The following is a 25,035-nucleotide window of genomic DNA, read 5'->3' as shown; positions in this document are numbered from 1 at the left end:
AAACTCGTATATGGTGTGTTTACGTAATGACTGGACCCCATGGTTGAAACATGAAATTTTTTTTTTCATTTTAACGTTGACCTTACAGGTAATGGATGATTATTCTATATGCAAAACTACATCCACAAATCACACAGCGTACAAAGTCAAAATAATGTCGAATGCTTGCGTAAAGACTGAAAAATCGCAACATTACTTGACCAAAGTAACAACGCTCCACGCGTCGACATGCAACTTGAGGTCACAACGCTCCATGTGTTGACGATTCATGCAAACTGAGGTCAAAATTTACACAGACTGTAAACAGTACTGTTAAGTAATACGGTATTAGTGTGGGAGGGGCGCTATCTGGTGGGGGGTGCGCATGACCAGGCACACCAGAACACCCTGTGCTCGGATCTCTGCTGTTGTATGGTGTACTATTTACGACAAACATTTCTCTCTCTCTTTAGCCTCCCTCCAGGCAACGCAACCAGACGACGCGACGGCACGACGGCTCCCTTGCGTCGTGCCGTCAGATCGCACCTTCGCCTTCTTGCCATTACTTTTGTACACACACGACGCGTCGTGCCGTCGCCCGTCGCGTCGTGCTACTTTAGGTCCTTTCCATGTTGCATTTTTTGCCGCCTAAACGTCGCCCCTTCCGTCGCCCGTCGCGTCGAGCTGTCGTGCGTCGCGTCGTGCATCGTGTCGTGTATTGCGTCGCCTGGAGCACGACGCGACGCACGACACGACGCATGACGCGACGCGTCGTGTGCTGTTGAGCTTTGCTTCATGGTGTTTATAGAGGGCACCTTTACTGTTTTCTTTCATTTCCTTCCCCCGACCCGTGCTTGCACAGTACATGCCGTAGGTACCAGGCCATGATTCTGTTGTTCTTTTTCGTGGATTCTTTCTAACTATGTGTTTTCATTAAGAGTGATTTGTTGAAGAAAACTCTTTTCCTTTTTCTTTTTTAAATCAAATGTAATCAGAAAGAGTTTCGCGACTAATCGGCATTGTCTCCAGGAAATATATAACATTAACGTCAGCCACAACAATGTTTTTAGCTTCTCCTAATCTGATTGTGATTTTTCTAATAAATATTGTAAATACATTCTAAGATACAATACGTCAATCAGTATTACGTGCTTGCAGAAATGTAACATGCAGATCTGATGAGAAATTAATTAAGCGCGAGGCCAAACAGAGAGGAAGAAAAGACACCGTCACAACGGTAGCAGGATCTACAGTGTTTTAATAAAAAACACGTTGGCGGACTAATGTCATTGAAAGTGTGGTGCTGATGAAGTTAACGAGGCAGACTAAATTAGAAGAAGACTGAAGACTGAGTGTAATAATATAGTGCAGACTGGATGGTAATTACCTAAACCCGTGCTCAAACTTGCCGTGGTCGTACAATTGTAGACAAGTTGTCTGGAGGAGTAAGAGAACTACTTGGAAACTGCTGGCACGGATCACAGAGAAATGTTTATAACGTTACAAATTTACCACAAATGGGAACTTCATCAACAGTCTTAAAAAGAAATTGGACAGACATTCGAACAAGGATCAGCCGGGTAAAAAAGTGACGAATTCTGGGCTTACACTTATTATGTGAGAGCACCTACATACCCAGATTTTCTTTTTGCTCGTTTTCATTTTTTGGGGGGATAAAATATGACACAACTAATTCAATTTGATGAACGGATGAAAAAGCCCCACCCCCCAAAAAAAATCAGCGCCTGCGGCTCAGGTCATGTATTTTGCAAGCGCGTTGGACGGAAATTAGAGAAAACAAAAGAAATCATTGACTGGGAAATTAAGGAGTGACGAATTCTGAGCTTGCAGTTTCCACTTATTTTGAGAAAGCAGTTCCTATTTATTCGGATTTTCTTGTCCACATTTATCATTTCTTTCAATAAAATATGACTGAAATTAATCCCAATTAATGAATCGATGAGATAAAAACAATGAAAAATCAACACCAAAGAGCGAACAGCATGTACTTTGCAAGAAAGGTGAAAGAAAACAGTAAAGGCACCCTCTATAAACACCATGAAGTAAAGGGCAACAGCACACGACGCGTCGCGTCGTGTCGTGCGTCGCGTCGTGCTTCAGGCGACGCGATGCTCGACACAATGTACGACGCGACGCACGACAGCACGACGCGACGGGCGACGGAAGGGGCGACGTTTAGGCGGCAAAAAATGCAACATGGAAAATACCTAAAGTAGCACGACGCGACGGGCGACGGCACGACGCGACGCACGACGCGACGCGTCGTGTGTGTACAAACGTAATGGCAAGAAGGCGACGGTGCGACCCGACGGCACGACGCAAGGGAACCGTCGTGCCGTCGCGTCGTTTGGTTGCGTCGCCCGGATGGAGGCTAAAGAGAGAGAGAAATATTTGTCGTAAATAGTACACCATACTGTTGTTATTGCTATTTAAATTTCAGCAGTAGACAGGCCCACAGCGGAGGCGACGGCAAACATGAGGAATGCCCCTGCCACCGCATGGTGGCGCTGTTGCTACACACCAGCATACTCACAATTATATGTACGATACGCATGACATCCCTCACATTGGCAATACCTAATGCATTGTATATGCATTAGATATCCAATCATGCAAGAACTCGCTGACAAAATGGGCAGTGTTGAAGCTATGACTGTGACCTATGAATGACATATTCTTTTGAATGCATATTCCGCTTGAACTACTCCATGCATGCCTATGTGGACACGTATATAGATAGGCATAGGCCCGTTGCTTGCTTTCGGGATGTTAAAACCGTGCACAAGCATGACATTCTGAAAGAGACAGTTTCGCAGGTACTGATAATATATCGACCAATTCATCGAGGAACTTTGTCCACAAAATATTGGTACGTATAGTTCATGATTAAAGATATTTTGTAGCACCGTTTTCCTCCCTAAAAGTCATACTTAAACGCGTGTATTCAAGACTGTAAACGTAGCCTCTATCATTAGCCATGTATTAATTTTACCCTTCACAGTGGTTTTTATCATGATCGTTTTCTTTATGGTGATTGGATTAATCAAACATAGGGCAAAGGCCCTTTCAGTCTTTCTAGACAGGAATTTTGCTAAATGTTTTTATAATTTTTGCGTACTTGCACATTAGTGCGTGCAAGTAGGGCACACAATGGCGTGGCGGGACCTCCACACAAAAGAAATCCATAGAATATTCATGTGGACTCCTTTTGGGCGGAAAGTGTTTTCTTCTCTCTGAAGAACAGCTTCACAGGCATTTTTGGGTCTGGGTAATCTGTGGCGAAATGCAGAACAGTCTAGGGAATCATCATCAAAAGTCCAGCTCAAAAAGTCCACCTCATCATTAAAAGTCCAGCTATTGTAATGCTCCTTTGTAATTCAAAACAACTAATGAAAGCATGCTTCAGATGCTTGTCAACTCTCGCTTTGTTTCGGTCTTCCGAATGCTACTGGACCTGGTAGTAGCAGTAGCAACTGAAGGGCTTGAACAAAAACCGGATGCTATTACATTCCAGTGATTCTATGGGGGGGGGTCCTTTATCAAATTGTGACCGATTGTACAAAAACATGCTGTCTGAATAATTTCTAATGCTGAATATTATGACCACACGGCCCCATTGTTCTCAAAACATAAAGTGCTAAAGGTATTCGACTTTTATAAATATCAGTTGCATAAATTTTGGATAAATGTATGAATGATAAGCTGCCACTGTATTTTAAATCATACTTTAAACTTACCTCAAATGTTCACTCATATCATACCAGAAGTACCTCTCAAAAGAAATTATATGTTGATACCAATAGAACTTCATTACACAAAAATAGTCTAGTACTAAATAGTAATAGCCTAAATGAAATTATGAAAGCAACGCCCACTTTATTAACATTTGCTCTAAAGTTGAAATATCTAGTATTTTCTGAATACATCACCTGTACCGACTAGAATTGTATTTAGATGCATTGTATTATCTCCTGCCTGTCAGTGTTTTTCCGTATGTGTATCACTGCCAAAAACATATTCATGTCTTGTATTGTCCTATGTTATAATATGTATGTCTGTCAATAGGTTAGGGTACAAAAGCGAATCTGTGCTTCACCCTTTACCTAAATGTTGTTCTTTAACGTGTGCTTTATCTTTCTGCTTGACATTGTACATTCTAAGGCAAACTATTGTAAAGCGTATTTCATCTTCTACTCTGTAACCATGGTATGAACAACATTAAATAAACGTCTAAAAAAAAAGAAAAAAAACCCGGAGTTATCATAGCGGGAGAAAAAGGAGCTTTGATCAGAGTTTTCTTAACCAAAGGAGAATAAAGGAATGTCAACACTCCCTATGTAACACAAGTTTATAAAAACCTACCTAGGTCTAATTCACAATAGTATTTTGTTCCAGCTTTCCTGTTTATTTTGTTTCTGTGCAATTTCAATTATTCTTTTATTACATATTAATACTTATATTCTATATTACTTTCTGGTATAAAAGACACCAAAGTGCCCTAGCCACTGTAGCTTGCAAGCCTGAAGAAACCTGGAGAGAGGAAACAATGAGAAACAGTTACAATTTTTGAGGTGGGGGAATCCCCAGAGGAATATTCTGGGTAAAACCCACAGAATCAGGTAGGGACTGACAACCCAATCCACATGTGGACTGGGCCGGGATTCGAACCCGGACTGTAGACACGAAAGGCGAGGAAAGGACCACTACACCAACCTGACTCCCCATAATGTCGCACATGTGATTATAACACGGCTATGAGCAATTTAGTCCCAAAAAAGTCTCCGGTTTCTGGTCAGGCGCTGGCTCCAAACGTGGTGCGGCGACGCGACGGTTTTTTTCTTTTTTATTATTTATTTATTCTTACCCTCGGTTTTTTTTCTGGAAATGATGTACGTATTACACACAGAGTCCACATGCATGCGTATGTAAACCAGCCGCTACCAAAGCCAGGGGACTCAATTGTAATATTTAATCCAAAGACCTTATCGCTACTGCATTACGTTACGGCGCTTCATAATCATTGCTACAAATAAACGATGCGGTCTAAACATACGTCAAAGAGAATAGCTTATTTTATGCATGTCTGCATTTAATTTGGAATGTTGTGTGTTAAACTGTAAATTGTAGGCCTACATAAAGCTGTTTAAAAGGCTAATTCTTTCAGTAGATTGGCAACTCAAGACTCAATGTGACAAGATTGTTTTTAAGCAGTGTTATTTTATTTATTTATTTATTTATTTATTTATTTATTTAATCTGATATCCATCAGTAGAGATTATGCCATTTACAGGAATCATTACAATTCATACTTAAAAATATGTACAGACAAATTATGAAAGGTCTTTTCGTTGTAACTTCCGGTGTGAAGACGTCATCAGCTTCAAACTTCACACATTTGTTCTTTGTCATCATAAACGGCCTTAAAAGTGCAGTTTAGATTGGAAAAACCCGAACTGACTTTGGCGTTTTTACCTTTCCGAGCGAAAATAAATTAGTTGCAAATAAAGCCGACGTGAAAAAGGCACTCGCTGAACAGAGGCAAAAACAGATAGAGGACGTGGAGGCTCATACACAACGAGGATCGGGATGGATCTTTGATAAAGTTGACGCTTTTTACATCAATGTGGTTAAATATAACCCGGTGGGTGCGACTAGCATTCCATTACCTGCTCAATTGGGGCACAAAAAAGTAATCATAAACTCGTCCAAAACAACGACCAGCAGTGCATCAGATGGGCACTTAGAGCGGCTTTAAAGTTATATTCAGACTACGTGAAAAGTCAGTTGGAAACGAATTCAAAATTTAGAATAAATAACGAGCGCACTTCGACTTACACAGAAGCAGACGATCTAAATTTTACAAACATAAGCTTTCCGACACCCATATCTCAGATCCCACGTATCAAATCGCAAAACAACTTAGCAATCAACGTGTTTGGTTATGACAAAAAAGACGGTCTTTACATTCTTTACAAAAGTAAACGCTTAGGTGAACCGATCAATTTACTTTATTTTTCCCAAGGTGAAAAGAGTCACTATTGTTAGATTAAAAACTTTTCTCGGTTGATGGGTGATATTAATAAACACGACGGCCCAAAACACTGGTGCTTTAACTGCATGTCACACTTCCAAACAGAAGAAAAGTCAAGCGGGCACAAAGAAGATTGTCAAGGGTTAGATGCGGCTCCCTGTAAAGTCGAATTACCCGCCGAAGGTAACAATATTTTACAATTTGAAAATTACAAGAACAATCAAGATGCACCTTTTGTCATTTACGCTGACTTTGAGTCAAAAATTACTGCCAACAGATACAAAGACACACAAAGTCAAAACACAAATCCATAAGTCTTGCGGCTATCATGATACGCGGTCGTCAGATGCGACGGGATTAAGTGCACTTCACGCGAGATTTATAGAGGTAAAGACGCGGTGGTTAAATTTGTGCAGTCGCTTTCCAGAGAAGTTAAACAAATGAATGAAACGTTTAAAAACAAAGAGCCGTTGGTCTGGTCACCTGAGTTACAAAAATCTACGAAAATTGTAACCGCTGCTGGATCTGTGAAAACCTTCTCGGCAAGACAAAAGAATCTCAGTGTCACTGCCCATTTCCAAATGAACCAAAAACAAAGGACGAAAAAGCTGTTTACAGTTCTGCAAACGAAGCTGGGTTCAGAGACTTGTTATGTATGACGTGTACAAAGCCCCTCAACAAATTTAGAAAGGTCAGAGATCACAGTCACGTGACTGGGAAGTATTAAGGCCCGTACCCGCGCACGCCAGTTGTAATCTCAAGTAAAGAGTCGTCCCGAATCAAACACCCATTCCGGTTATTTTACATAATCTCGAGAAATATGACGCGCACTTAATCATGCAGGGCGCTCACGAGTTTAACGGGGAAGAAATACATTTCTTTTTCCTTTGGCCAACTCAGGTTCTTAGAGTCATTCATTTCATTCATTGTTCACCCGATGATTTTTATTTACTTTGCGAAAGGTTTCCAGAAAATACAAATTTATTGTTAGAAAAGGGAATTTACCCTTACGAATACATAGACTCCTTTGACCGATTTGAGGAACAAGCCTACCGCCTAGAGACGCGTTTTATAGCACTTTGAGACAGTCCACAGTGACGGAGCAAGAATACGTTCGTGCAGAAGCAGTATGGCACACTTTTGGTTGTAAAAACCTAGGTAACTTCCACGACCTATACGTGGTAACGGACGTGTTATTGCTAGCGGGTGTTTTTGAGAACTTCAGTAAAGTCTGTACACGGAACTACGGCCTTGACCCGGCTAACTATTGCACGTCACCGGGCCTGTCGTGGGATGCTTTGTTGAAGCACACGGGTTTTAAACTGGAACTGCTGACAGACATAGACAAGCACTTGTTCTTTGAAAGGGCAAAAAGAGGAGGTACTGTATCTCTAGCGTGGGTGCAAAGCGATATGCAAAGGCGAACAACCCGGGCCTACCTGACTACGACCCAAATCAACCGGAGTCATACATACACGGCTGGGCCATGAGTCAATCGTTACCCGTATGTGAGTTTCAGTGGCTAAAAAGTTAGACAAATTTACTTCCAAGTTTATCTCTAAGTTACGAGCCGAAGACACGCGTGGTTACATGTTTGAAGCGACTTTAGACTACCCGCAACACCTACACGACAAACACAACGACTTCCCACTTGCGCCCAAAAATATGTCAATTCCCAATGAATGGTTTTCAAGCTATCAACAAAATTAGCAACGGAGAGCAAGTAACCTCGGTAGACAAACTCGTGGTCACTTTAGGCACCAAACATAAATACGTAGTTCATTATCGTACCTTTGTTCCGGACCATTATGTCCGCATGGCCCATTTTGTCCGCAGACTTTTTCAGGCCCATTATGTCTGCCCCATTCTGTCCGCAGGCCCATTATGTCCGCCCCATTGTGTCCGCAGGCCCATAATGTCCGCCCCGTTGTGTCTGCAGGCCCATTATGTCCGCCCCATTGTGTCTGCAGGCCCATTATGTCCGCCCCATTGTGTCTGCAGGCCCATTATGTCCGCCCCATTGTGTCCGCTGGCCCATCCTTTCGGCAACATGTCTTAAATGCAATTCAGTATCCTCTATACTGACATGGAACATACTGGTTGTACATATGAATGATTCATTTTCTGTCTGAATATTCAGGGAGGGGATGACAGTGATGGGCCAGTCACACAAGTGAAACTAATAATCGTTTTCGCAAACTGTCAGTCTTTCGTATACATTTGTTTGGACAGTTTTTGCATTGTGCACGCTTAGAGGGATCATCACAGAAATATTTTAATAAAACCCTTGAAATTGCACCTTGGGTTTCAATCAAACTGGTGAAAATGTTTTGGCAATTTTAACCCATATTTTTGATTTTTTAAAAAAGTTTTAATGCAATTTGCACATTCATAAGGAAACCTGTGATTGCACTGAAGGCAATCTCAATGTTGCAAATGCTCGGTCAATTTTAAATGTTTTTATTGTGTAACTGATGCAACTCAAAAAGGATGTCAAACAGTCTTCATACATCAAAGAAGAGTGCAGAGATACACTAAAAGTGCTTCCAAGTAAATCTCATTTCATGGATCCTTTAATTAAAACGGAGAACCTTAGCTGACTAATAACGCTGAGGTGAACCAATGTTCAAACATTTTAAGAGTAATGTGTTAACTGACACGTTTTATTGAGACTAAGAACAGTAATAAAGCAAGGCTAATAGCAACGGAAAACTTGGTTGCAAATAATATATGTGAGTGCACAAGAACATTTCTGAAAGTGGGCAAATACGTAAAGAGTACACAGCATACCAGAAAATGAACTACAATTGAAAACCCCAAAATATGAACACAAACTGCAATCGAATCAGACTGAATTTTCGTTACATCGGTTATCAGCTTTTCAAACGAACAAACTCCAGAATCTGTGCTGACTATACATAGCAGATGTAATAGGTTTCAGTTTTGTAAATTGAACCATTTTTCTTTATAACCACATGAAAACATTGAACTTGATCAGTAAGGTTAGTTATTTTTACTTTTCAAACCTCTCTAGCTCAGGACAACAAGACGCTAAAACCCAGAAATACTTCCTTTCCCTGCCTTCGTTTCGGATTTATAATTATGAAATTTTAAATGTCAGTACTACTTCATAAGTCAACACTTTGAACATTTTAAACATTCGCTCACCAGACAGGCTCGAATGAGACTAAAACCAGCAATGATTACAGCCAACAATAAGGGAAAATGGTGGTGCAAATGATATTTTCGATCCCAAAGAATAGTTCTAAAGTTTAAAATTCTGAAGTATAAAATGTTCTCAAAATGAAAGTTGCAACCGCCGAATACGATTGCAAACTTGATGTGAAATTAATACTGAACCTTGATATGCTTCAACCTGCAACGGTTATTAACTTTGAAGAACACATTAAACAGAATATGAACTGGCTTGACAGGTTTCAGTTTCTTTACTTTTACTACGGTTAAGAACTAAATATATCCTTAGTTTTATATGTACTATGCGAGCATGAACCTCACGAACATGTACACTTGCTCCAACGGTCGAGAATTTCCTTGCACCTGTACATGCACTTGCACTACGCGGGAACAACTCGCAGTATACTGGATCGGTTTTGAGCATATAAAACACGGACAGATCGCCGTGCGCGGAAGTATCAAATATAACTCATGGAAGTCGAACCAAAATATATAGCTGCATGTACATAGAACTGATTGTACCGTGTGGTTGAGATTCTGGCCTGTCGTATGCAGTGTCTCACTGTTTTGGGAGAACTTCTAAAATTGAGAAATTTTGTGGAAAAAGACGAAGTGATCGATTGAAAATGAACATAATTTATCATCCTAGCAACAACTTTGAGGCTAAATTTCAAACTTATGTCGGGTTTCTTTTCCCAGTTCTGTAGTGTTTTATTCGATTTAAGCCTTCTGTCTGGGGCACATACAAAGAGTTTCAATCCGTTTATTAACTTTGTGCAAAGAAGTCTTCAAAACGAGAAGGCTCAACAGAGGATTGGCAAGTTGCTAAGGACATATCCGTATGGTTCACGAGGGTCCGGCCTGTGGGTCAAGTAACCGTCTCCCACGGTCGAAGTCGTTAATTTCCACACGATGAATGGGGCTGAAACATACGTGTAGGGCGACTTGTTACGCCCCTTCCATATACACCCACACACACATGTACGTGTGTATTTGCCTGCAACTGGGGACCCCCTATTGTTCCTCTTCTGGTTTACTTCAACTCTTTTAAAAGACCACTCATATGTTTTGTGCACAATTTTTATTCGGGACCCTATGTGAATCGGGAACCTTATTGTCCTCTATTGTTCAGGGTCCCCAATTGAATGCAAAAACAAACTCACACTTACTCATAAAAGTAAAGCTTTTTCTCATGAATTGCATTTGCTATCTACATGTATGTACATTTCCATGAAACACATTACAAGGAATTATGCACTAAGTAATCCGCACAGAATTATTTTGACCCAGAATAAGTAAACTTTTGTTTCATTGTTTCATTTTTCATTAGGAACATGACCCAACACTGAGCTGTTGTGGAAAAACAACAGCACACATTTAAATACCTGCAAGGAATTTAAGGAAAGCTTTTGAAAAAAAATACCTGAGACTTTATTAATTAACAATCGCATCCTGCGGACTCAATGGGGCTGACGTAATGGGCCTGCGGACACAATGGGCCGGACATAATGGGCCTGCGGACACAATGAGGCGGACATAATGGGCCCGCGGACACAATGGGGGCGGACATAATGGGCCTGCGGACACAATGGGGCGGACATAATGGGCCTGCGGACACAATGGGACATAATGGGCCTGCGGACACAATGGGACATAATGGTCCGGAAAAAGTTTGCGGACACAATGGGCCATGCGGATATAATGGTCCGGAACATACGTTGCAAAAGTACCTGGAACTCAGCCTTCAGTTAAAAGAGGTGCATCGCGTCATGTCGTTTAAACAATGGCCTTGGATGAAAAGCTACATCGACAAATTCACCGAATTGCGCAAATTAGCCTAGTCTGATGATTTCGAGAAGATTTCTTCAACCGTGCCGTTCAAAGAGTGCGATCTTTCATTTGTGGAAATGTATCGCGTAAAGACCAAGCTAAACAAGCCGATCTATTGCGGAGTAAGCGGGCTCGATCTATCTAAAACTTTACTGTACGATTTCTACTACAACGAACTAAAATCAAATTTTGGTGAAAAGGTAAATTTACTTTACACGGATACGGATAGTTTACTCGTTCAGATTCAAACTGACGATTTAAACGGCTATTTGAGTGAAAAGCGTAAATTATTTGACTTTAGTAATTACCCGCCCGATCATCAACTTTACGATTCAAAAAATAAAAAAGTCATTTGGAAAATGAAAGACGAATTTGGTGGCCAAACAATTTCAGAGGTCGTTTGCATACGTCCGAAAAAGTATTCGATCTTAACTACCGATCAAAATTTAAAGAAAGGCGTGACAAAGGTAGTAACTCAAAAAGACCTAACCCACGATATGTATAAAAGTTGCTTATTTGAACAGAAGCAGCATTTTAATAAACAGCATCTATTTAGATCAGACAAACATCAGGTATTCACCGTGTCGCAAAATAAGTTGAGCCTCTCGCCGTTAGACACAAAGCGCTATATATTATCAGACGGGGTTGATACGTTGGCTTACGGGCACTATATATCGAGGATTAGAGGATTTAAAGCAACTGACTTCGAGCGAGCTAAGCAATCTGTTAAGCCTAAGACAAAAGAACAACGCGAATCGTTTATTTATCACTTGGTTTACAACTCAAATTTTAAAGACAAAGAGAAAGCCCTCAATTCGGTTTTTGCACAGTTAAGACTCGGGCGGTAATTCGGTATCTTCGGGTACGACCTGAAGTTCCTCTTTGACAAAACTCCTATTTGACCCGTTTAATAAATAATATAAAGTGGGACCCGTTTTTATCCGCTTGCCATTGACTCGTTTAAATCGGCTCGTGCGCTTCTCCCCTTGATAAACGTCCACTGACCAAATTGGATCTGTCGCCCTTCTGAGGGTTCCACCCTCTTGCTCACCCGGGTAATAGAGGTACCTAACGACCGCGCTTGGAGGTAATTCTCGCTCAATCGCTTTTGGAGGTGCACTAGGTGTTTGCTTTTTTATTACTCGAGGCAAACGTTCTACCCATTTCCACGTTTCGCTCACCCACGTTTAACATTTCTTGAGCATATTGATGACCAAATAACCTTTCGGCTAAAGTACGGTTAAACCTTTCCACGATCCCCTGCGACCTATGAACACCCGGCTCGCCCACTTGAATTTCTTCCCCATGATTAACCATTAACTTTTAAAACTCGCCTTTAAATTCAGATCCTGAGTCTACTATTATAATTTTAGGCCAAGTCAAGGGCGACCTTTTATAAATTTGTTTGCTCGCTACGCTCACTTGCTCGGCCGTTTTACTGGTCAACGGTTCTGCTTCTTTATTCTGCTTCTTCTTCTGCTTCTTAGCCAGTTTCTAATAACTGATTTGTCCGCACCGGTATTTTCGTGTAGATGATCGACCGCGCTTTCTCGTCGCCACCTAAGATCCACACAAACTCATAAATTTTTTATCCTCGGAAGGCGCGTAGAAATCAGACAATTCTGGTGGTAACGGCATTATATATTACCGGTCAATTCGCTGTAAGCTCGTAACGCTTCGTCCACGTTTACAAACGTACGCTGACTCGCGCGTTCTTGTTGCATTCTTTCGTTCAGAAAGTCTAGCATGTGTACGCGGTTTTGCTCCCAGGATTCCTTCTGTTGCGCCAATTGCTCTAACGCGAGGTCGTGACGCTTTCGTTCTTCGTCGACTTTACTTTTTAGCTAGACTACCAAATAAAAAATTTGACCCCGTGAACGCTAACGCATTCACTATAGCTCCTCCAACCATCATTAAAGCACTAGCCATTTTTAAAATAAGTAAATTAAATGAATAGCGAAATTAAAGATCAACTGTCGGAAATTCAATCTGACCTAAGCAACATCGAGCAGATGCTGGGTGACATGCGTGCCGATATCGATCACATCGGTGATATGGTTTTAGAAATCCAGAGTGAAACGTTTAGAAAGGAATACGAAGATCTATTTTTCGCAGCCAGCATATCCTTTATTACGTTTTCTTTCCTCTTTAAAATTTTCCAGTAAACTAAAAATCGTATAATATAAAAGTAATATGTCCCATCAATATACTAAAAAGTTGAACCCGAGTCGCAGGCTAAAAGTAGCGATCAAAGGTGAAAGACGCGAAGTAACCATTACCCAAAACCCGAGTACCATAATTGTACCCGGCACGGCAAAATTGGCTTTTAAACTCGATCTAGACGGCGCCTCAGATGATAACAGAACCGTATACAACAACGTGGCGAGAAACCTGGTTTCAGAAATAAACGTAAGCTCACAATTTTAAGGACAATGGGATGCCTCTGTCGCAAACTTAAAATATGGCGTACTTTGGTTTGGAAAAGGAAAACATGGCCAAGTTGCGTCTCGGGGCTGGCGATAAAAACGAAGCCGCAAACAACGGTAAAGAAAGTAGCAATTGCCGACGCTTTTAAAAATCGATATGCGATTCCATTCAACACGCCAATGTTGACTGATCACGGGTCTTTCTATCCGTCGGGTTTCAAAGAGCCCCTAACGTATCAATTGACTTTTAACGGGCAGGATAAAGTGGTTAACTCGCCCGACACCGCGGCCTAGTACTCAATTTCAGACCTTACTTTAGAATACGAAGAAGTAACCAATGTAGACCTGGCGCAAACATTGAGGAGCAAGCATAAGGGGCTCGTCTATTACCTATTCGACCGGATACACTCGTGGAAGAAGCAGGCGGTTAATAAATCAGACACCATGTGGAATATTAGCATCGATCAAACGGTCAAAAGCTTGAAATGAATTTTGGTTTTGTTTAGAGACCCGGCTATTAAAAACCCCCAAAGATTTTACAATTCACACACACGGGAACGGTCGTCACGGTCGAGGGTAAGCCCAATCAATTGTATTCGCAGGGGTTGTTTGAGTATCAACATTGGAACGAGGTGACCAAGTACTTTGGAGATTCGGAAACCGAATCGGCAAGAGCCGTTGTAAAAGATTTAAACTTAATCGGGGTTGATATGGCTGAATATTTGAAAGATGAGTACGGCTTGTGGCTCGATTTCAAAAGCTCCGACGATAACTCGGCTCACGGGTCGGGTAGACCACTCGGCGGCGGAGGGGATATAACAATTCAGATGGAGCGCGAGGCCGAAACCGCGGACCTTTAACGATGTACGTATTTTTGGTGATGGACGCCCAACTAACGGTTGAAGACGGTAATTTCAAGAGTCTAGTGTATTAATTAAATGAACCAGATGTTTAAATCACCGCACTGCTCTTTGATCGTGGGTAAAATGGGTAGCGGGAAAAACAAATTGGATATTGAATTTATTAGAGACTGAACATAGGTTTGCGTTTGAAGCTATCGTGATCATATGCCCCACGCTATTTAAAAATAAAACGTATTTAGAACGGATGTGGATTTACGCGGACACAGACGACAATGTTTATTTGACTTGGATCGAGAAAGACTGGAGTTAAACGAAGCAATTGAACTTTATCAAAAAGCGTTCGACGGGATTTACACTCTGTTTATAATCGACGACTGCGCAGCTGACCAGTTTATTAAGTATCGCAAAAAATCTAAGGCGAGTAACACGTGGGCGTTAAGTAGGATGGCCTTCAGTGGACGGCACTTCAATCATTCATGCTGGTTACTCACACAAAAATATAATCCGGTTCTTAAAGATTTTAGAGAAAATACAGCGTGGACCGCTTTATTTCATTGTAAAGATCGTAATTCGTTTAATCATTGTCTCGACGAAAACGATGTAATCCCAGACTAGAAACGAGAGGAAATTAAAAAGCACCTGCGTGACGTAAAGTTTAGCAAGCTGGTTTTAAATACTGAACCGCCCGTTTCATATTATTTATTGTGAGAAAATATTAAAAATAAAATGGTTAACGGTAAAAATAAAGATGTCCGAGACCAAGAAATGCATTAAGTGTCAACGAGAGAGAGATTTGTCCAATTTTAAAATTCGAAAAAATGGAAAGATAAATTTTACTTGCGACGATTGTCTCAAAAAAATAAAATTTTATCAAGAGATGAATAGATGTCCGCACGGGAGACGAAAAGGCATGTGCTCTGAATGCGGTGGATCATCTTTTTGTATACACGGCAAATTTAAACGGCAATGCGTCAAGTGCAACGGGTCGTCAATGTGCAAACATAAAAAACAAAGAGAATTTTGTAAAACATGTAACAATCCCATTGAAGTAACGATCAGAAGGTGGATTTGTAATTGTCGCAAATCAGATAAAAAGTATAATCGCTTTGATTCCGACCGTTTTATCGATACCGATTCTTGTCGATGGTTAATTGAAGATTATCGATATTGCTTTTATCTGGATTGTAAAGTTAAGATGCAATTTTTAGAAAATAAGGACGATTTCTGTACTATTGAACGATTGGATAATACAATTGGACATATTGAATTAAATTGTATCCTCTGTTGCCACAACCATAATAATAAAAAACGCCGATAAGCTAATCATAACCTATTCGCATCAATTGAAAAAATAATTTAAATTATTTATTAGTTACTTATTTTTTGCTTGAGTATGGCTAATACAGTCGTGCTCAAGCTTTTTTTTATTTTACTTGTAACAAATAACAGCAATGTTAGAATACGTTCAAACACTAATTCAATTAGTTAAGGCGGTCAATTTAACTTATTACACGTTTGAGCACTTACGTCTAAAGCAAACATTCAACAATTTTAAAACGTATATAATAAAATGGAAGACATCAAATCAATTCTTGCCGATTCAAAAAGCGAATCAACCGAAGAATCAAAGCTCAACGTAAAAGATCGCCTTTGTTCGATAGCTGCCTCTGGCGAATCTAAAAAAATTTAGGTAAAGAATATTCAGTAAAGGACATCGAGTCGCTTAGCCCCAAAGATCAAGAAAAGCTATTCAATCTGTACGAAGTTAGATTCGGTAAAGAAATCGTTAATACGTTAGGTCACGCGATTGTAAGCTTATACGCACGTTTACTCGGAATAGCCACCCCGTCGATTTTTTCGGGTTTCATATTAATTTGAATTCTGAAGAAGCGCTTACAAAAGATCTAAACGACGACCCGATCATTAGTCAAACTATGGGTCACCTACTAAGCGAGATTTTCTGTAAATACGGAGTCTATTTATCACCATTGGCAGCTGCGTTAATTACGACTAAGCATCTGGAGCTCAACAAGAGTTCTCTTATTATAAAAGAGGATGTCAACCACGAAGAAGCGAACGAAGTGAGTCAAGCACCAACCCCAGCGAACAGCCTGGTAAAATCTCAAATTCAGACGGTAACTAAAGCCAAAAATCCCAGACTTGTGGAACAAGGTAAGAAATTAGCCGAGCATAATAACAAGATAAAGCAGCAGCTCGCCAAGATGAGATTAGGCGAAGTCAGTGAAACACCGAGCTTGGAAAATAAAATTTATAAAACGGCTATAGAGAACAGAAATTTAATCCTGGGTGGCTTAGCGATTGGTGCGGTCGCGGTATATTTAATTTGGAAAAAATAAATCAACGCCTATGAAAGTTGAAACGACCCAACCAATTGTTCAACCAAAAAGCGAGCGTAGCGAGCGGCCCGAGATTTTAGATATGGAATAAATTTAAAAATGTGTTATATTAAAGAGTAACGCTAAATCAATCGACGTAAACGGAATTGCCAACACGGTTTACCACGGCGCTGTAGTTTCAGCGATCTCCATGGGTTACGCTATGCTATCGAGCAAGCTGTTTAAAATCAAACCGCCCGATCTAAATAAATTATCTATCGAAGACGCATTAAAATTGACCGCGCTGTCTAGCGGTGCGTTAGCTACCCAGGGTTGGCTAAGTTAAAGTAAAATGGCCGAAGGATTTGATCCAGAGGAAGTACCTCTCTTGGAAGATCAAGATCAAGATAAAAAAATAAACGACCAAGATTTCGTTGACGATAACTTATTTCCAGATCAAGAAGAAACGTCCTTTATAGAAGGTACAACGGCGGACAAAAGTTTAGAAGAAGGTCGAACGATGTTTATCGGTAATCCCAGAGTAAACGATTTTTACAATTTGTATAAAGATAAAGGTTGATCAGATATACCAAAACCTGCTTTCGAAATTTCGAATACATCACTAAAAGCCAGACAAATGTAATAGACTCAAAAGAAGGTCTATGTTACAAAAATGTAATAGGATCCGGTAAGATATTACTCACAGACGAACGTAACCCGAGAAAATTTGCATCGCTAGACACAATAGCAAAACGCGCTAGAAAAGCTGGATTTCGAAGTGGATCAAAATTTATTCGCGAGGAACCCGGGTTCTGGGATTACCAGAAAAAAATGAACAAGCACGATCAAAATTAAACGCCATTTAAACTGAAGACATCGAGGAAGCATCGGGTGAAGTTAGCGACGTCGTCACCGAGCTTACGAAGAATAAAATAGCGTAAACCGAGGGTTTAAATGATAGAGAGCTTCGAGGATTAGATAAACAATTGCAAACATTACGAGGGGCAAGACGATTAAATCAAGCTAAAATTGTTGGAATTCAAGAAGAAATAAGTCGTCTTGACACCTCTAAAGATGCAGTTCGTTTGCGTGAATTACAAGACCAACTCAAAGGACTACAAGCTCAAAGAGATATATTAAACGGTCAACTCAAAAGACAAATATTTCAAATTAAAGATTTAATTAATTACGCTTTACAGTCAGATATCACCCTGGGTGATAGGATTCGAACGATATTTCGCGAGCAAGGCGTTACAATCGTAAGTATTTTAACGGCTTTTTCACTAGCCGTAAGTACCATTGTTAGTAGCATCGTAGCTAGCGTTAGAGGTGCCGGAAATCCTAGTGTAAGTCCAACGCCAGAATCGACACCCGAACCTAAACCAAAGGGTGTAACCGATTGGATAAAGCGTCAATTATGGAATTTGGCCAATGTATTGAAGAAACTCAGGTTGAAAGCTGAGAGCTGTTTCAGCTGTTGCTAAAAACTGCTAAGAAATCTTGACAAAAAAAGGCTTTTCAGCAATGCATGCAATGTGGAAAAGCCAAAAATCAATTCTGGTGTAATACAATTTACGCCTTCGTAATTACGAACTGCGCATGAGCGAATGAACTTTTGCAAGGGTCATTTGTACATAATGTACATATAGCTTGTGTGTGTCGCGAATGGGTTGCTGTTGATACAATGATCGTTTAAACTATTTGGTAATTGTATACAAGGTTGATTAAGTGTTGACTAATCCAAGTACTGCATGTGGAACATATTGTTCCTTAAAAACTCTTTCGATTGGGCCACAGTCCACAGACAAATTTCATCAATTGAAAAATGGTAAAAATGTAACCAAAGCCTGAAAAGAATTGATCAAAATTGAAGCTCTAGCTGAATTGCGCGCTTAACATTCACTACACAAACGAATGTCACAGACGGGCGCTCGCTCAGGACGCTCGGTGAAGCGATTCTGTTTATGTAGAAATGACCCTTGCCCTAGTTTCCAGTGGAGCATACATGCGGCAAGTACGAAGTGGCTTATTGTTGAGGCTTTCTGCATTTACGTTTGTGAGTACTGCTGTGATGTCGTGGGTGGTGATTGAGTCCCTTGATATTAGCTACTCCTGACGGAAACCAAAATGCAATTGAGTAGACCATATTTTGTATAATTTTGGATTTTTTTAACCTGCCCGACGTGTATTTTAACACTGTATACTCAGTGTATTTCCCAGAAGGCTTGTGAAAAAAGGGCACTCGGGTGGGACTCGAACCCACGACCTCCTGCTTACTAGCGTAGACGTCTTAACCACTCTCTACCACCGAGCTTACCGGTGTCGGCTGGCTGGTTCGAATCAGATGTAGCAGCGGGTACCGCGAACAACTTCGGGAGCAGTATACAGTCGAGCAGGGTAAAAATCCAACATCAATTCCATCTCCCCCGCACAAATCCACCTTCGACATATTTATTTGTTTTGGCGCAACTCTGTATCACACGGAGTACGATAGTATGGAACACTTGTCCGAGCCGTACATTACTCTGCCTGTCTGGAAACCGACAATGGAAGATCAGTGCATGGAGGAGGGGGAAAACCTCCATGATCCGATCTAATCGCTGTGAGTAGTTTAAGACAAGGATGTAAATTGGTGTACTTCTGACCAGCAGGCAACTGGCAGAGTTAGTATGCTCGTAACATCAACCAATGACGATCAGGATGACTGAAAATAATTCGGAAGATGCAGTGTTACCAAGTGAATCTGCTGCCCCAAACGATGAAAGCAGTGAGAAAGAAGAGACAACTTTCCACAAAAAGGCTACCTTTGTCTGTGCGGCGTTAGGGACGTTCACAGCATGGCTGACTTTCTCAGTGATCGCAGTGTTTTTCCCGAATGAGGTGAGTAGTTTCCAGGTGGCTATATATTCAAGCAATATAGTGGGGGCCCCCACGAATGCTCATCAGATTAAACTGCATTTGAATTTACCATTTACTTCTGTGATTTAACTGATGCACGGTTTTCAGTTCTATTTGACATTTGGCGATGTTTAGTCCACACCCATTTCTCATGTCCAACTTAAAATGAGTCACGTTGATTACTAATCACCCTGGTTTGATGTCCTGTGAATACTGATATCGAAAGTGATGATTTAACACCAGTGTAATTCCACAATTTTCGGAGTATCGGGACAGCTTTCATAATGTTTATTACATGTTAAGGAAATCAAAGGTTGAAATATAAGTTCATCCGTCGTCTAAATTCTGTTTCAATTTATTTCAAAGAAACATTTTGTTTTACATTTAAATTAGACTTTTAATACTTTCCCTTCTCGTTGATAGCCATTTAACATTTAGTAATCTGTTTAAAACATTGCTTGACAAAAGATAATAATTGACAGGTATTATAGCAAAAATGCCTGAAAAATTAGCGTTCATAAAATTTGCCCACTTAGGCTGATTTTGGGAAAAGATGCACTTGCTAGACGTTTCAAAGTCTTGTATGTACCAATGCCAATGGAGCTTACTAGTAGCGGGATGCAAGTTCATATTTTTATCATTAAAGCACTTTGGTACCTACCATTTTCGCACATCGTTCATAAAGCATATATCACAGGTATTATGTGAAACATGTACACCTCTGTACTAGTGACACACGTATGCTTTGCTTTAGTGCTCAGTTGACCGCGGGCCAACCCCGCTGGCCCCTTTGGAAAGTGCACCATACCCACACCCTATTCAAGGTGCGCCTCCAATAGTTTGCAACGCGTTTGCCACTCACAGTGCGCGAAATTTGTCGACCCAATGTGCGTTCGGAAAGGGTCGACAGATTTCGCGCGTTGTGATCGGCCAACGCGTTGCAAACCCCTTGGAGGTGCACTATTGTGAATCCTCCGTATTATAATTATGTTCTTCAATGGATTTGTTTTTGTATTTACTTTAGGCCAAAGCGAGGGGAATGTCGCAGACTGTTATTGGGCTGGTGTTCAGCTCTTTCTCCGTTGCAGCTGGAATAAGTTCACCAATCTGGGGCAAACTTGTAAGCTCAATTCTTTATCCGAATTGACTTTACTGTTGGGTCTAAGTTACTGAACTTACCACCCTCTCCTAGCTATTTCTCGTTCATCACGTCAACATCAAATCATAGTGGAAAAATAAAGGAACAACTTGCAGTGCAGAAAATGATGAACAGAAAGCGAGTCTCTTCAAGCGGTTTAAAGATTTTGTGCGTTTCTTTTTCTGTAGCTGCCACTCATTGGAGCCCGTTTTGCTTTTCTCGCTGGGGCCTTCGTGGCAGGCAGTTGCAATATTTTGTTTGGGTAAGTTGTGTACCGTACCTGTTGCCTTTCTGAAGCTGCTTATCAAGAACTGTCACAGCCCTAGAAATTCCGAACCCGTAAAAGTGCTATCTCCGGCTGTCATACCTCTTTTCAGACAGAATGAAACCTAATTTAAAAGACTTTAATTAAATTCAAAGGGTATTTACACATTTATTCATAAGAATAATTACACCATCCCCTCTTAAATTTGCTTTCGATTGTATGGTATAAAAGTACTTTCTAAATCAGTTTCGTTTCAGTTGCATAAATCCAACTTAGTTCTTAATAACTCTCAATCAACACACACCTGAATATACACGGTTTCAAGTGAAGTTCATAATAGTTGCATTCCATTCATAAACAACCATTATAATTCGTCCGTTCCCTGGGCTGTTTTTACACTTTCAAAATGAAATAACTTACACAATCATGATCACTGAAGTTATACAATCATAAAGAATCAACTTATGGAATATATAATTCACAAGTTTTTGCTGTCCATAGATGTGTCACAGGAAATTACCCCCTAAAATCCTCATTGTTTGGGACATCATACTATAATTACAGTAGTTTATACATGTGGAAAAACTTAATGGTACTATTTTAATATTGCAAAAACTCACTCTCCAGAAGAGTGAGTCTCTTCTAAATCCGCTCAAAAGATAAAAAGAGTTAAAGTCACTCTAAAAAGAGTGAACACCATTCTACAAGAGTGAAATTTCTGCCCTGCTAAGGGGCCTATATACAGAGGACGAGTCGAAAAATGAGTTGACTGTCCTTTGTGAGTGATTTTCATTCTTTTAGAGAAATTTTGACTCCTCTACGAGTGATTTCACTCTCTTGAAGTGAATTTATAGGAACCCACTCTCTGGGAGAGTGAGGTTTTCACCTTTAGAAAGTTAATTTATATAACGGGTTTTGCCCTTACCCAACGTATGTTTAATAAACACTGTATGCTCAGTGCTTGTCCCAGAGCTTGCGAAAAAAGTCACAAGCTTTACTCAGGTGGGACTCGAACCCACGACCTCCTGCTTACTAGTGCAGACGCCTTAACCCGTTATATAAAATTAACATTTCCCCAACGCAAAAATACATCTTGAAAATAGTTCGCGGTACCCGCTGCTTCACCTGACTTGGACCGGCTAGCCGACCCTGGCAAGCTTGGTGGTCGAGTGGTTAAGACGTCTGCACTAGTAAGACAAATGACACTGCATTCGATTTGGATGCTTCCATATTCATTCGAACAGATAAAATCAGAGAAAACATGTTTTCCTGAGAGTTGCTCTTTAACAGTTTCAGTTACGTCCTCTTTAATTCTACCGGTAACATTAACTGCATTGTTTTTGATACCGTCTATCACTAGTTACAAGTCATAGATGATGGTAAGTTGATCATAGCGAGAACTACTTCCCACTGGATACTTTTTTGGTTTAGTACCAATTTTAGCTTGCAAAGGGCTAAAAACAATCAGCTTCATTTTTTTCTTCTCCTGCGAAGTGTTCTTGTGACAAGCAAATACACTTCCCCGCGGTGATTGTCATATAGTATAATTTTCACTACTGTAGCTGTATACTGATTATCCACTCCTTATGGGCCACATTCGATTCTGCGTTCTATAGCATGGCAGGTAACGTTCATATTTCCCTATACATCGGCCCTCTCTGGACAAAACAATAACAATCGAAACCGACAAATGTGTCTGTAGACAAACACAGGCAGTTTCGGCAGTTGTTAATTAGAGTGGCCCTGCGACTTGTGATGTCCTTTATGTTAATATAATGTCACGTATAAAACATACATTACATGTGAATTAGTGTTTTAGGTACACATACAAAAATGTACCTTTACATGACGTCAGCTGACATGTGATGCTGTCATCATGTGACTTCAGTGTTCACTTCTTAACAGACCAGGCTCTTCTAGGTACATGTCAAATTCGAACTTAAGCAGACCTGTATTTCTAAAGTTAGAGGTCTTTGAAAAATGCACCTTTATAGTGTTGTCATCTGACATCTGACGACGTTATAATGACGAACTTGTTCTTGAATTATCTCTACATGGAGGTCTAACTTTGCGCCAAGTCTGAAGTCAGTCAGATCAACGCAAAAGTTCCAAAGTCTTATGGTTGGAAAATGTACAAAACTGCATAAAATGGGCAAACTGGTATTTCGATATGACGTGACTGAACAAATTTCTTATCGGACTATCTGTGTGTAAAGGTTTTGCCTATCCTATGCACTTCATGCCGATAAAATCTTTCTCAGTAAACGAATGCAAAATCGGTCTTTTTTGATGACGTTATCATGCTGTCACTATTGTTTAACTAAATCAACTTCTACTGCTCCTACCCAAGGTCATGCAATAGAATTTGGCAAAACCTTGCTTTATTTAGGAAAAACGTGACGTCGAAAAGAATGTTAAAATGCGGAAAAATTAAAAATTCAAAATCAGGTTGTGACGTAATCATTACGTCACTCAAATTGTTATAAATAAAAAATATGAACAAAAGCGACAGCTGTTTCTGCATTATTTGCAAAAACAGATAATGAACACTTTGAGCAAAACGTATTTTAAAGTTCTGGCGGCTGTTATGATTTGACATCCGATTCCATTTGTACTTGACGGACATTTTATGACATATTTGTTTTTAATATATGTAAAACGTCACTATTTTTAGATGGATGGTTTAGCGCATACAGTCTTAATCTTAGCAAAGATTCACGGGAAACAACGCGTCCTGCTTTGATACTGCAATAATTCCATAATTTTTCATGGTCTAAACGGTGTATCTGTAGGCCTATGTATGTATGTGTGTGTGTATATTTATTCACATCTGATTTGATAACTACTGACTTCACTACACGCCAAAAATTTTAAATAATGCATTCTGTGTTTACACGGCGCCCAAAATGTCCAATTTACATGATTACTTCACTAATTAATTTTATCAATCAGCTCCTCACAAATATATTTTAGTCATGGTTTGAAATAAATGTCTTTGTGGGCATTAAATAATCAAACACAAACAAGCCAAAATTTAAGGTTAGTCTAAACAAAAGAGAATTTTTGGCATGTACAAATTTAATCTTTGGCCCATAAATTACTTTTGGCTGTTTTGTTCTATGGTTTATAATAGTTCGACATCTACTGTATTGTGACTTGAGGCCTCAGGCGGAAAGAGCGGACTGAAATTGCAATGCACACCTTGAATTTCTGTATTTTATAAATTTACACGAGCGATTTCCTCTGGTCCAGAAATTAAAGACGGTGTGACAGTACTGCAGCTGCGAATTACCATAGTATTACTGTTTAGTTGTGTAGCCTACTAACAGGCAAGTCCACATGCGTTGAAGTCGTAAAAGTGAAACCTAATCCTGTTAACGATCACTCAATATGTTTGAGCAGTGGTACAGTACTGCAACGCTCCCACAAATTATAGCCTACCCTATTGTGTGCATGTATATTACAGCATACACGTTATTTCTATTACACATGTACATGTACACATACATATAGTGTACTATTTACGACAAACATTTCTCTCTCTTCAGCCTCCCTCCAGGCGAGGCAACTACACGACGCAACGGCACGACGGCTCCCTTGCGTCGTGCCGTCAGGTCGCACCGTCACCTTCTTGCCACTATGTTTGTACACACACGACGCGTCGCGTCGTGCGTCGCGTTGTGCCGTCGTCCGTCGCGTCGTGCTGTCTCTGGTCCTTTCCATGTTGCATTTTTCCCGCCTAAACGTCGCCCCTTCCGTCGCCCGTCGCGTCGCACCGTCGTGCGTCGCATCGAACGTCTTGTCGTGCATCGCGTCGCCTATTACGTCGCCTGAAGCACGACGCGACGCACGACACGACGCACGACGCCACGCGTGCTGTCGCCCCTTGCTTCATGGTGTTTATAGAGGGCGCTTTTACTGTTTTCTTTCATTTCTGTCCCCCGTGCTTGCAAATTACATGCTATTAACTCTTTGGTGTTGATTTGTTCTTGTTTTTATCTCATCCATTCCTCGATTAGGATTAATTTCTGTCATATTTTATTAAGAAAAAGA

The 25,035-nt window shown here is 40.4% G+C and overlaps 1 protein-coding gene across 4 annotated transcripts in view; it reads left to right on the top strand.

Annotated features, from left to right (window-relative positions):
• The first annotated feature begins 2,616 nt into the window (after positions 1-2,616).
• Positions 2,617-25,035, top strand: part of LOC110981158 (MFS-type transporter SLC18B1-like) — a 35,690-nt gene continuing 13,271 nt past the window's right edge. The window contains exons 1-5 of one of the 4 annotated variants that reach the window (XM_087139744.1): positions 2,617-2,869; positions 18,890-19,078; positions 19,333-19,561; positions 20,604-20,699; positions 20,906-20,979. In XM_087139744.1, coding sequence (XP_086995870.1) covers positions 19,370-19,561; positions 20,604-20,699; positions 20,906-20,979 — 362 coding nt within the window. In that variant the 5' untranslated portion in view covers positions 2,617-2,869; positions 18,890-19,078; positions 19,333-19,369. Of the gene's footprint in view, positions 2,870-18,889; positions 19,079-19,329; positions 19,562-20,603; positions 20,700-20,905; positions 20,980-25,035 lie in introns of all 4 variants that reach the window. The other 3 variants (XM_022238489.2, XM_022238479.2, XM_022238471.2) reach the window with 3 other exon arrangements.

Source organism: Acanthaster planci, linkage group LG01, assembly GCF_054643075.1.
Source record: "Acanthaster planci isolate LZ-2023a linkage group LG01, COTS_SCS, whole genome shotgun sequence".
Lineage (NCBI taxonomy): Eukaryota > Metazoa > Echinodermata > Asteroidea > Valvatida > Acanthasteridae > Acanthaster > Acanthaster planci.
Note: the sequence above shows the minus strand (reverse complement) of the source record. Positions and strands in the feature narration are given on the sequence as shown.